We start from the raw sequence: 12,644 nt of genomic DNA, 5'->3' as shown, positions 1-12,644 counted from the left end.
GGAAACATTCCAACAGTTATGATTAAATTCTGGTGGATGGTGCATATACTGGTGGTGTACTGTGCTCTGTTTCACAAATTATTTGACCATGCATCACTTTAGGATTATATGTAAGTGAGAAAGTGTGAAAGAGATAATCTTATAATCAACCATTAATTAACTGTATATTATCTTGATGCTTCCTGCCCCTCTTTTTTTATTTTTCTGCCATTTCATTCTTTATTAGATTCTATTATAAAGAAGGAGAAGAAAGTAAAATTAAAATTCTTTTTCTTCTCAGTTGCTCTGTAAGGACACATTAATTAGTCAATCAGTCAATCAATCAAGGGTTTATTGAGTAGAAACCAAGAACTAGCACATGCTTAGATATCATAGATACAAAGATGCATAGTTTTTGACTGTGTATCAGAAATATAGACGAATTAGCAAATAATTGCAATTGGGTAAAATAAACTATTTGAAGTTTTCCTATCTGCATTTTTGCTTCTGTTGCTATAATTGCATGACCGGGGAAGTGATAGAACCTCCCAAATATTTAGGGAAGTACTTATAGTTACTAATTAAATATAAAATGTAAAGCTTACTGGAATTAAAGAGCTATTTAAAGATATTACAATTCATAAAAGGAAGAAGGCTGAATTTGATTATGGGTTATTATTTAAATCTCTTCATCTGATGGTCCTTCAATGTTACTAAGTATAGGACTGTTTAAGGAAAAATTTCCAAAATAGGCTTTCAATAAAGAAGATATTGTTTTCTCAAGTAAGCTTGTCAGAGAAGGACATGCTTTTGGCCAAGGTGGTCACTGCTGCTGAGCTAATCCTAAAGTATCTGATAGCTGTGACTGTCTGTTGCCTGTACTTTCTTAAACTGGGAAACAAGTATTTCCTTGAAGGAAAATTTGGGTGGTGCATCTGCATGGTACTATACTTACTTTGACCCTCTCAGTTTTATCTGTTGGTTTCTCCTTATCTCCCAGACATCTAAACCTTGGCAAGTTCTGAGTCTTTGGACCTGTCTTCCTTCTACAATAATATTCTTGGTAATTCTAACCTATTGTGTGTGTGTGTGTGTGTGTGTGTGTGTGTTTTAATGTTTATTTATCTGAGACAGAGAGAAAGAGAGAGAGAGAGAGAGAGAGAGAGAGAGAGAGAGAGCATGAGCGGGGGAGGAGCAGAATGAGAGAGGGAGACACAGAATCTAAAGCAGGCTCTAGGCTCTGAGCTGTGAGCACAGAGCCCGATGTGGAGCCGGAACTCACTCGAGTGAAGAGATCATGACCTGGGCCGAAGTTGGACCCTTAGCCAACTGTGCCACCCAGGGGTCCCTCCTATATTGTGTTTTTGAATACCAGCTATGCTCTGAACAATCTTAAATTGATATCTCCAGTTAAGACCTCTTCTCTGAAGTTCAGAGTCATAAATTTTCAATTGCTTCTAGATATCCCCAGTGGGCACCTAATAGCATTGTGAATTTTGTGCAGGGTTGAGCTTTGATTCTTCCTTTCCTTCCCACCACAAACCTATTTTTCCCATAGTCTTCTCTGTCTCAGTAAATTAACAACTTCCTTTTTCCAGTTTCTCAGGCCAAAAATCTTGACTCCTCTCCATTTTTCACACCTTAAATCCAGTCCATCAGCAAATCCCATTGGTTCCACATTTAAAATATATTAAAAAATACATATTGAGAATCTCATAGCCTTTTGCCATCTCATCTGATACTACCCTGGTCCATTCCATCATCCTTTTTTTCACATTTCATTATGGCCGTGCCCTCCTAACTAATTGGTCCCCTTGGTCTATACCTTTACCTTCCTTCTCAGCATAATAGCCAGAGTGATATTAAAACATAAGCCAGATCATGTACCTCCTCCAATGGCTTCCCATCTCATTAAGAGAAGAAACCAAAATCATCATAATACCTAAATGAATGGCACCCTTTTCTCTTAGTGTTCTCTATGCATTCTCATTCTTCACCTTGCTTCCTCCACTTTAGCCACCCTGGCCTATTTGCTGTCAGTTAGGCAAAGCACTTTCCTACTTGAGGACATATGTGCTCATTGTTCCTTTGGTCTAGAAAGCTCTTCTCCAGATATATACATGTATTACTCTCCATTTCTTTTATGTCTTTAGTCACAAGTCACCTTCTTGGTGAGGTCTTCTCTGCTATTGTTTATAAATACCAACCCTCACTCCCACAAGACAATCCTCTGCCCTATTTACTTTATATTCTATATTTCTTATCACCATTGAACATATTCTAATTTTCCTTACTTATTTATTAATTTATTCTCTATCTCCCTACTAAAATAAGATCATCAGGGCATGAGTATAGAGAGTATGCCTGCTTTGTTCACTGTTGGTCCCCAGCTTCTAGAATAATAGTATTTATTAGGAGCTCAGAGACTATTTTTTGAAGATTAAATGAACGTGAGGATGAAAGAGAGAGACTGTGCCCCTACCTTCAGGAAACTTACATTGGGGGAATTTATACCTAATAAACAAATGGTTACAGTGAAAAAGTACATCATTTCAGATGTATTGACAAGATTGGACAGGTCAGGAGGCACATTGCTATGCTCTTCCATTTAGAGCAGAATATAGTCTCCGTCATATTTTATGTAACTGACACAATATTTAAAAAAAATCGAATTTGAATGTTCTGAGAAGGGTGTGCCCTCTCCAGTTGATCACAGGTTCCCCCACTCCTGATTATATTATACTTCACAGAATTTATATATTAAACCTACCTGTCTGGAACCTGTGGGTGTGCATGTGAGCAACCTCTGATTTGGAAGATTCCAAGGATTTGGAGATTCCCTGAAATGTTGAGAAGAGTGTATGCTGAGCCTCAGGTCTCTGAGCATTAGTATGAATCAGAATAATTGATCTTAAATATTAATGCTATTTTTATGGTTTCAAAATATGTTGGATAAAGTGTTGTATCTTGGACTTTTACAAAATTCAGAATAATTTTTTAAAAAATGAATGCTTGTCTGACTGCTATATTCTTAGAAGGTAGATATGTGAATCAAAATGGCAAAACCATATACTGTTCAGAAAATGTTAGAGTTTTTAAGTAGACATCATTGAAATGCACTTTTATTTTCTTCTTTGCTCATTTTTGGGACTGAGTCATGTGGAAGTGGAGGTTAGCAGAGCTTGTGATGTACCAAATACCAACACTATACGGCTCACCTTCCTCAGACCCTGGTCTGATCACACATGCGACTTGTTTGTGGATAGCTAGGTAGCATGGCCTAGAATTTAGGAGTGCAGCCTCTAGAACCAGGATTCTGGGTTTTGAATTCAGGCTTCCCCAATTACCAGCTGGGTAACTGTGGGAAGTTATTAAAACTCTCTGTGCTTAGTTCTCTCCTTTGTAAAATGGGAATGATAATGGTCCCTACGTGGTAGGGTTGTTATGAAGATTAAATAAGCTAATTTATATAAAGCGCTTATAATAGTATTTGACATTCAGTAATTGCAAAATAAATGTTAGCCACTATTACTATTTTTATAATAATTTGTATAGAATATCCAAGAAAATCCTGGAAGATAATAAACTTCTGGACACCAGATATATTGTACTGATCACTCATGATGCTCTCAGGAAGAAAGTAAAATTTAGAATAATAATCCTATGGTTGACAAGCACATTATTAAGGCTGATGTTATTTAACTTAACAATGTGCCTGTCAATTTATGGAATTTGAAAAAAGAACACGTGACTTTTTTTTAAGATGCTAAAGGAAGAAATTTATAAATTTGCCCACCTTAAGATCTTACAGGTGACACAAAAGCCATCTTGTTATAATCTTAAAAGGAGAATTCCACAAATCAGAAATGTGTTTGTGTATAAATTCCTCAAGTATGCTTCAAAAGGATAAGGTTGCTGGGGTCTTTTGTGTCCCACTTATCGAATCTTTGGTAACATCAAATTGGGTGATGAAATTTTTGGCTGTGGCTCCCATTGTAGGGTATAACATTTCACTCCATACCTCAGGAACAGTGAAACAGCAGATCCTGGGGAGTGCAGCTGGGCCAACTGCTGGAGGGAAACTCTAATTTCTCTCCCATTCTTGAGGACATAGCTGCCTGTGGAGGAGAATGTGAACAAGGCAGCTGACTATTTCCAGGCTTGGGAAATGGAAATTAACCCTGTCATCTAATTTTGTTTACATTTGCCTGTCTTATTTGTTTCTTTCTAATTTAGATCCACTGAGAATAGATTTGGGGGCCTGCTGGGAAGGAGTAGATATCTCAGAAGCCTGGATCATAGTAAATCAGTCAAAATGAAAGGGGAGGTATATTATTGCCTCTTCAGAGACAGTGATTCATCTATGTATCTCTTGCCAACATTTAAACTTTAAGAAGCAAGTATTTCTAGGCTTCTTTCTTTCTTTCTTTCTTTCTTTCTTTCTTTCTTTCTTTCTTTCTTTCTCTCTGGTATTTTAAAGCATTCAAACAATTAGCTAAAGTTTTTCTTTTTTAAAAAAAAAACTCTTATTTTTGTATAATATGTTTTGCATTACTTATTTAAGATGAAGACTAACCAATATAATATCCCTGTGTGAACTAATGAACATTAGGTAATTACATTATCTTGGGGTGCCTGGGTGGCTCAGCTGGTTAAACATCTGACCCTTGATTGTGTCTCAAGTCATAATCTCACGGTTCGTGGGTTCAAGCCCTGCATTGGGCCCTGCACGGACAGTGCAGAGCCTGCTTGGGATTCTCTCTCCCTCTCCTTCTCTTTTTGCCCTTCCCTGCTCACTCTCTCTCTCCAAAGAAATAAACATATACAAAAGTTACATTCTCTAGTTGAGGGGAGTAGTTATATTAGCAGTAAACATTTCCTGCACACCAGGCCCTTTACCTGTATTCTCTCAGGGAATCCACATAGCAACCCAATTAAGTAGGCACTACTATTAAGTATATAACAATCAAGGAAACTGAGACTTGAATACATTCATTGTTTGAAATACACAGCTAAAAGATACCCTGTCGAGATTTTAACTCCAATCTTTTTGATTTCTAGAGTTTTCTTGGCTTAATCACTTGTTTCTCAGTCAAAATACCAAGACAAATGTGGATCAAGAAATGAACACCATACCACAAATTGGTTAGGACTGAAAAAAATCTATCTACAATGTAATGAAGACAAAGTATTCTTAATTAAATTAAAGTAAGTGTTAAGATTCAAAGGACAGCCACATTTCCTTTAGATTTCTATACAACAGAGATCTGTTTGTCTGAAAATGTCTGTAAGAAAGCTTAAAATAACAGACAAGAGGAAAATTATGAAGATTTAAAGACAATTCTATTATTTGTGCATATTTGTTCCTATATGGAAATGGGTTCTTCTCACACAATTTTAAGTTCATGAGTTGTTCATTTCTTTTTTTTTTAATGTTTATTTTTGAGAGAGAGAGAGAGAGAGAGAGAGAGAGAGAGAGAGAGAGAGACGGAGTTGGGGAGGGGCAGAAAGAGAGGGAGACACAGAATCTGAAGCAGGTTCCAGGCTCTGAGCTGTCAGCACAGAGCCCTACATGGGGCTCCAACTCACAAACTGCGAGATCATAACCCAAGGCAAAGTCAGACACTCAACCAATGGAGCCACCCAGGTGTCCTGAGTTGTTCATTTCTTAATTTCATGGTTAAATATAGCCTAGCATTTGTGAATAAATTAATGCTCATACAGGATACCACTGTTTCAGGAATGTTTTCAGATGTTCTTTTCTCTCCATATTCTTACCTGGCTGTGTGCTATGTTGTATCCCTCTCCCCTCACTCCGCCCCAAGGAGGTTTGTGGTAGTGTTGTTAGTCAATTTGTAGTGATCATGTTGAGAAATGCCATACAACTTTCTCAAAGTGCAAACGAGGCAGCAATAAACTCTTCACAATTCTCAAAGCATGGCACTTGAGCGCAGAGACTTTACATGTGTACATCAGTGCAGAGATGTATAGCCTGAAGATTATGAGAAGTACTTTTTAGCATGTGGTTTCAGTTTCTTATCAAATTAAAAATTTTTTCTTCTCTGTTGGTAGAGAAGAAGAAAAGAACGGTTAGAATGTTTAAAAAATGTAAAATAAGAGTCATTTATAAAAATGAAACAATGCAGATAGCCCTGTTCCTACCCTGTCATGCCACAGTCTCATTTTTCAAAGGGAGTCTTCCTTAATGGTTCATCAGTATCCTTCTAGACTTCTTCTAAGCATAAACCAGCACAAGCTTGTTAGTTTCTTTTTATCACAAAAATGGAATCATACTGTACGTCATTTGCAACTAGTTTTCTGTTTACTCAAAGCTATGTGAGTCTCATTCCTTTAATTTTTTTTTTAACATTTATTCCTTATCGAGAGACAGAGCATGAGTGGAGGAGGGTCAGAGAGAGAAGGAGACACAGCATCTGAAACAGGCTCCAGGCTCTGAGTTGTCAGTACAGAGCCCGACGCGGGGCTCGAACTCACCAGCCGTGAGATCATGACCTGAGCTGAAGTCGGACACCTAACCGACTGAGCCACCCAGGTGCCCGGAGCCTCATTCCTTTAAATTCTCTTCTCTTGGGGTGCCTGGAGCCTCATTCCTTTAAATTCTCTTCTCTTGGGGTGCCTGGGTGGCTCAGTCGGTTAAGCGTCCGACTTCAGCTCAGGTCACGATCTCGCGGTCCGTGAGTTCGAGCCCCACGTCGGGCTCTGTGCTGACAGCTCGGAGCCTGGAGCCTGTTTCAGGTTCTGTGTCTCCCTCTCTCTCTGACCCTCCCCCATTCCTGCTCTGTCTCTCCCTGTCTCAAAAATAAATAAACGTAAAAAAAAATTAAAAAAATAAATTCTCTTCTCTCAAGGACCATATAAGCCCTTGAACCTCTAAATTATACGTTGACCATTCTTGCTTTTTCTTGAGAAAGGGCAGTAGCAAAAGCCTTTAGTAAGTTAGATTGATGGATTAAAATTTGGAAAAATCACTGGTCTAATATTAATTACTTCAAAAATAAAGTCAGATAGTCAGGATTGTGCTGTTATTCCCATGACATTTAGCTTAGTCTGTACATGCCTGGAAATGTCATTCATTTGTTTTGTTCATCCAAAGATGTTTACTGAGCATCTGCTATGTCCCAGGTGGTGGGCTAGGTCCTGCAGATTAAAGGCAATTAGAACATAACGTTGCTTTCCAGGGTCTCACAATTTAAAGTAATAGTTGCTTTATACTGTTTTCATTAATGGTAAATAACATATTCAAATCAATTCCAAGAATAGAGATAGATGCAGATTAGGATATGGCCAGTTAGTGCTCATCCACTGCCACAGGATGGTGTTGTATAGGAGGAACAGAAATCTGAAATTAGATCCAACAATTGGAGTGGAGCAGGTGTTGGGGTACAAAAAGAGTTGCAGGTGCTGGGAGGAAATCCAGCCTATGAGGCAAAAATGATATCTGGAATCTCTGGCAACAAGTAGGCAAACAGTCATTTCTGGAGAGTCTAACACAGTGATCAGTGAGAACGTGCAGTGAGAGATAATTCAAGATCACTAATCTCGCATGTCCGGGCAGGCAGGCAGTTGGCATCCAAGAAATTTGCCAGCAAATCTTGAAGTGAGCAAGGCATGGTTTCAGAGCTGGATTGTAGGGGAAAGTTTAATCTTGGTCAGGTGGAAAGGGAAAACAATGGAGGGAGTGTGGCATATTTCTAGTTCTAAGAATATTTTTAAGATCAATACTGAGTCATTATAGAACAAGGCAGAAAACTGGTTAGGCAAACTGGGGCATGCATACCTCTAGGGGGAGCCTGTGGCTCTTTTCTATTATACTCTCCACTTGTCCCTAAACTCCCAGCTCCCAAAGTGTTTCTTCCCCCTTAAAGAGATAGAACAAGTTTAAGGGCCCTCATTAGATCATAGTACTAGAAAGTAGAACTTTCAAAAGAACTGAAAACAGAGCACAGATGGGCATGGATTCTCTTGTTTATTCCTTCCAGAAAATTAGGCATGAGTTGTTCAAAGTATCTGTGGCCATTTATTTTTTCTCTCTTTAGATGCTTTTCCTCTCCCACAGGTTTGTAGTAATTCCGATTTGGAAACTACACTCCCAGTTCCTCTTACCAACAGCTGCCCCATCAGCCATGGAGAGGTACAATGGAGAATGCTTCCCATGTCTCCTTGGCTCTCTTACATCTATATCTGGGAGACATGGACTCTGGATTGGCATTTCTCTCTTTGGAGGGACACAGGGTCAAACAATGGTGGGAAAACAGCTTTTTTTCAAGTTTTGGTTCTATGTGCTTTAGGTCATCTCTGCTTAAGAGAACAAGTTCACTCATCGGGACCAGTCTCATTCTCTGTATTCTTTTTAATTCTGCCCTAAAGCCTTTGCACTTAAGACAGAGAGACTGTTCTCTCTGTCTGTGACGCTTCTACCGATCAGATACATGCCTGACTCACACCTATACTTCCTTCATCTCTCTGCCCAAATGTCACCTTTTCAGAGAGCCTGTTCCTGGTCATGCTATATAAGCTCCAGGTACTCCTATATTCCTTATACAGTTTTAGTTTTCTTTGTAATACATATCACCATTTGATGTATTACGAGCCTTCTGATCTGAATATATGATCTGAACATCTGTTTTATTCGTTAGAACAGAGCTTGGTACATAGCAGGTGTTCAATAAGTACATGTTGAATGAATGAAAAAGTTTATACATTAATAAAGAATTCATAAATATCTATTTACAACAGGGACTACTCTCCTGGGCCTCAGTCATGTAAGCCATAGAGGGTAGAAGTTAAAATGATGGGCCCTGGAGCCTGACCATCTGGGTTTGGTTTTCAGTTCTACCATATACCTATTGTTTGATCCAGTTACTTACTTTCTCTGCATCTCTGCATCTGAGTTTCTTATTTATGAAATAAATCTTTATTTTATTATAAGGATAATATTAACAGTACTTCTTAAGTATTGACGGGTAAATCATAATGTAAATGACATATACAAAGCACTTAGAATAGTACCTCATATGTAGAAGAAGTACCCAATAATTCTTAAATGTTATTATTACAATATCTACTTATCTACTTGATCTACTGGGTTGTCAAACAGGCATCTCATACTTGATATAGCCAAACCAGAACTCTTGATTTCCCACCCTGTACTTGTCTCCTCTCCAGTCTTCACCATCTCAGTAAATGACACCCTACCCACTGCTCACAAAGTTAGATGAATTATCTTTGATTCCTCCCTTTCCTGACCCACCATATCCATTGCCAAAGTTGGATTAACCAAAATTAATCAAAATTTTTGTGAAGATTTTACCTTCAAAATATATACCTGCAATTCCATTACTATCACCCTAATCCAAGATGCCATGTTCTCCCCTTTTAACTATACCAGTACTCTAACCTTGTTTCTTTTTTTTTTTTTCCTTCCTTCTCTTCCTTTCTAATCCATTATCATTTAGAAGCCACAGTAATTTTTTGAAAAGACTTCCCTGTTTGTGTCTTTCAGTGATTTCTCATTGTAGAAAAAATTCGAAATCTTTACAGTAGCTGACAAGGTCCTTCCTGATTTCAAACCTACCTCATTCTCCAGCATGGTTTTGTCCCACTGTCCTCTTGACCTATAATGCTTTAGCCAGACTGGGTGCCTATTTTCTCCTTGAAACTATTTTCTACCTTTTATTGACTCAGAGCTTCTGTACTGTTTATTCCTTCCATCTGGAGTGCTGTTCCCTGAGTTCTTAAATAGTTATTTCTTTTCATTCATTCTGCACGTCTTAGAGCAAATGTTACTTGTGCAGAGAGATCTTCTCACTATACTCTTGTTAAAATTCAAAAATTACATGTGCACCATTATATGATATTTTAACTCGAGTATTTTGCTTTAGTGAAATAACTATTCTTATCAGTGACTTTCAAGCTTTATTTGTTTTCTCTGGACAACCTTTTCTGTCAATAAGCTATTGAACCCTATTATGTAAAAACGATAAAATTGGGACTGCTTTGGTTGCAGTGGGATGGAGTGAGGAGTGAGGAACCAGATTCCTACCTGCTTATCCTTTTTGTAGTTCCTTAGAGTAATACTGACTTTTAGGACCTCAGTTTGAAAACCAGAAGTCTGGGGGCGCCTGGGTGGCTCAGACAGTTAAGCGGCCAACTTCGGCTCAGGTCATGATCTCTCGGTCCGTGAGTTCGAGCCCTGCGTCAGGCTCTGTGCTGACAGCTCAGAGCCTGGAGCCTGTTTCAGATTCTGTGTCTCCCTCTCTCTGACCCTCCCCTGTTCATGCTTTGTCTCTCCCTGTCTCAAAAATAAATAAAACGTTAAAAAAAAAAATTTAAAAAAAAAGATCTACTCTCTTAACTTTAAAAAAAAAAAAAAAAAAAAGAAAACCAGAAGTCTGTACAATGTACACATAAGTCTTGAGGTGTGATCAGGTGATTTTTGAATAGAAAAATGACCACATAAGGCCAGAATATCTGGCCAGTGTAATGAAGTATCCAGAATAAGAATTTCTTACTACATTTTCTTATAATTTTATTCTCATGCATTTGTTCTTACAACTACTTTTTTTCTTCTTTATATATTATCTTTGGAGTTTTAGCACTAGCACCTAGTCTTGCACACATAAGGCACTCAGCAAATTATTGACTAATTGCAATGGATAGATAAAAACAGACAAAGGTGAATTGTATAACTTTGGCTTTATGCTCTTTTTGTGGCCTTTACAAAAGCTCCATGTCGTAACCTCATTTCACATTTTGTGCCAATAATCTGTTCAGGTGTGTTATACTTATGACATGTCTACTGAGTACCCAGAAGAGCTAGGTGCCTTCCTGTGTCATGAGTTGTTTGTTTGTTTGTTTGTTTTTTTATCTAATTATAAAAACCCTTTAAAGTAGATATTATTCTCATTTTTATATATGAAGAAAGTGAGGTTCATAGAGGCTAATTCATTAGCACCTTGCTAAATGGAAAGGAAAGGATTAAAAACATGGTCTTTTTGACCTCAAAGTCCATTGTCTTTATACTCTGAAAAAGCCAAAATATAATTATCTGATCAGTACAGAAGAATCCTAAAAGAACCATGTTTGTCTTGGAAGTCAAAATTTGAAGGCATTTAAAAGGGCACAGGTAATGTTAAAGAGAAAGTCTGATGATACCTTGTTTCTTCAAAAGAATATCTCTTTATATTAGAGTTTTAAATTATGGATCATATGTCATTAATAAAGTGACATTAAATTTTATTTCATTTAATTAAGACTTTGTTAGAGCTTGAAAGAGAGCTCTCCTCCAGCGCCTTTATTCCAAAAAAGTCATTAGGATTAAAAAGTACACTCATTTTATAATTCAAGAGGCCTAGGCCCTCTGAAGTTGTATATTATCTAATTTTGCACCTCTGGTTAATGACAGAACTGAGGGAAATACTACTTAGCCATAACCAGAATGAGGTGCATTGTGGGAGATTTGTAAAAAGCAAATGATCTACTCTAATTTCTAGATTAGATCATATACAGTATCATATACAGCATCCATTTTCCTAATGAGTAGTAAATGTGAGGTAAGAAAAACATACATATTTTTGTAAGGCAGTAATCCAATAGATACTTAATTACTGGGGGAATGTTAAAATGCTGACAGTTCAAAAATGGAAATATAATGCAGAAAACTAATCTGACAAAAGATAACATTATCGCTCTTTTTGCCGCATCTACTGCGAGAATGAAGACCATTTTCAGCAATCAAACTGTCGACATTCCGGAAAATGTCGACATCACTCTCAAGGGACGTACCGTTATTGTGAAGGGACCCAGAGGAACCCTGCGAAGGGACTTCAATCACATCAATGTAGAACTCAGTCTTCTTGGAAAGAAAAAGAAGAGGCTCCGTGTTGACAAATGGTGGGGAAATAGAAAAGAACTGGCTACTGTCCGTACTATCTGTAGTCATGTACAGAACATGATCAAGGGTGTTACATTGGGCTTCCGTTACAAGATGAGGTCTGTGTATGCCCACTTCCCCATCAACGTTGTTATTCAGGAGAATGGCTCTCTTGTTGAAATCCGAAATTTCTTGGGTGAGAAATACATTCGCAGGGTTCGGATGAGGCCAGGTGTTGCTTGTTCCGTATCTCAAGCCCAGAAAGATGAGTTAATTCTTGAAGGAAATGACATTGAACTTGTATCAAACTCAGCTGCTTTGATTCAGCAAGCCACAACAGTTAAAAACAAGGATATCAGGAAATTTTTGGACGGTATCTATGTTTCTGAAAAAGGAACTGTTCAGCAGGCTGATGAATAAAATCTACGTTGTCCAGCTACAGAAACAGCAAGAGGCCGGATGATTTTTCAGACTTACTTGTGATACTTTAAAGATGCAATAAAACTGTACTGATTTGGGAAAAAAAAAAAAAAAAAGATAACATTATCAATTAAACAGAAGTAGACTCACTAAATTTTTTCTATAAATGATTTAAAATCACACTTCAAACATTGCAATAATATTTATTAAAATAATATTGGGGAGGAAAGCAGAGAACAATAATACAATGTAATAATTCAAATAGTTGAAGGTCCTTTAAAGAAAACAAGGGAACCAATTTATTTTAGTTTTTGTTTGTTTGTATGTTTATTTATTTATTTATTTATTTATT

The 12,644-nt window shown here is 37.5% G+C and overlaps 1 protein-coding gene and 1 long non-coding RNA gene across 2 annotated transcripts in view; both read left to right on the top strand.

The window, feature by feature from the left end:
• LOC131509114 (uncharacterized) overlaps positions 1–12,644 on the top strand; it is a 66,295-nt gene that overhangs the window by 44,833 nt on the left and 8,818 nt on the right. The gene's annotated exons all lie outside the window — the stretch shown is intronic.
• On the top strand, positions 11,682–12,387 carry LOC131509109 (large ribosomal subunit protein uL6-like). The gene has a single exon (XM_058724542.1). It carries the CDS (start codon positions 11,714–11,716, stop codon positions 12,290–12,292), a length of 579 nt encoding a protein of 192 aa, XP_058580525.1. The 5' UTR covers positions 11,682–11,713; the 3' UTR covers positions 12,293–12,387.

This window comes from Neofelis nebulosa, chromosome 4, assembly GCF_028018385.1.
Source record: "Neofelis nebulosa isolate mNeoNeb1 chromosome 4, mNeoNeb1.pri, whole genome shotgun sequence".
In the NCBI taxonomy this organism is placed as follows: domain Eukaryota; kingdom Metazoa; phylum Chordata; class Mammalia; order Carnivora; family Felidae; genus Neofelis; species Neofelis nebulosa.
The sequence above is the reverse complement of the archived record's forward strand: the minus strand, read 5'-3'. Positions and strand labels throughout refer to the sequence as shown.

Coding starts and splice junctions, on each gene's coding strand:
- LOC131509109 (XM_058724542.1), top strand. CDS start 11,714: ATGAAGACCATTTTCAGCAATCAAACTGTCGACATTCCGGAAAATGTC.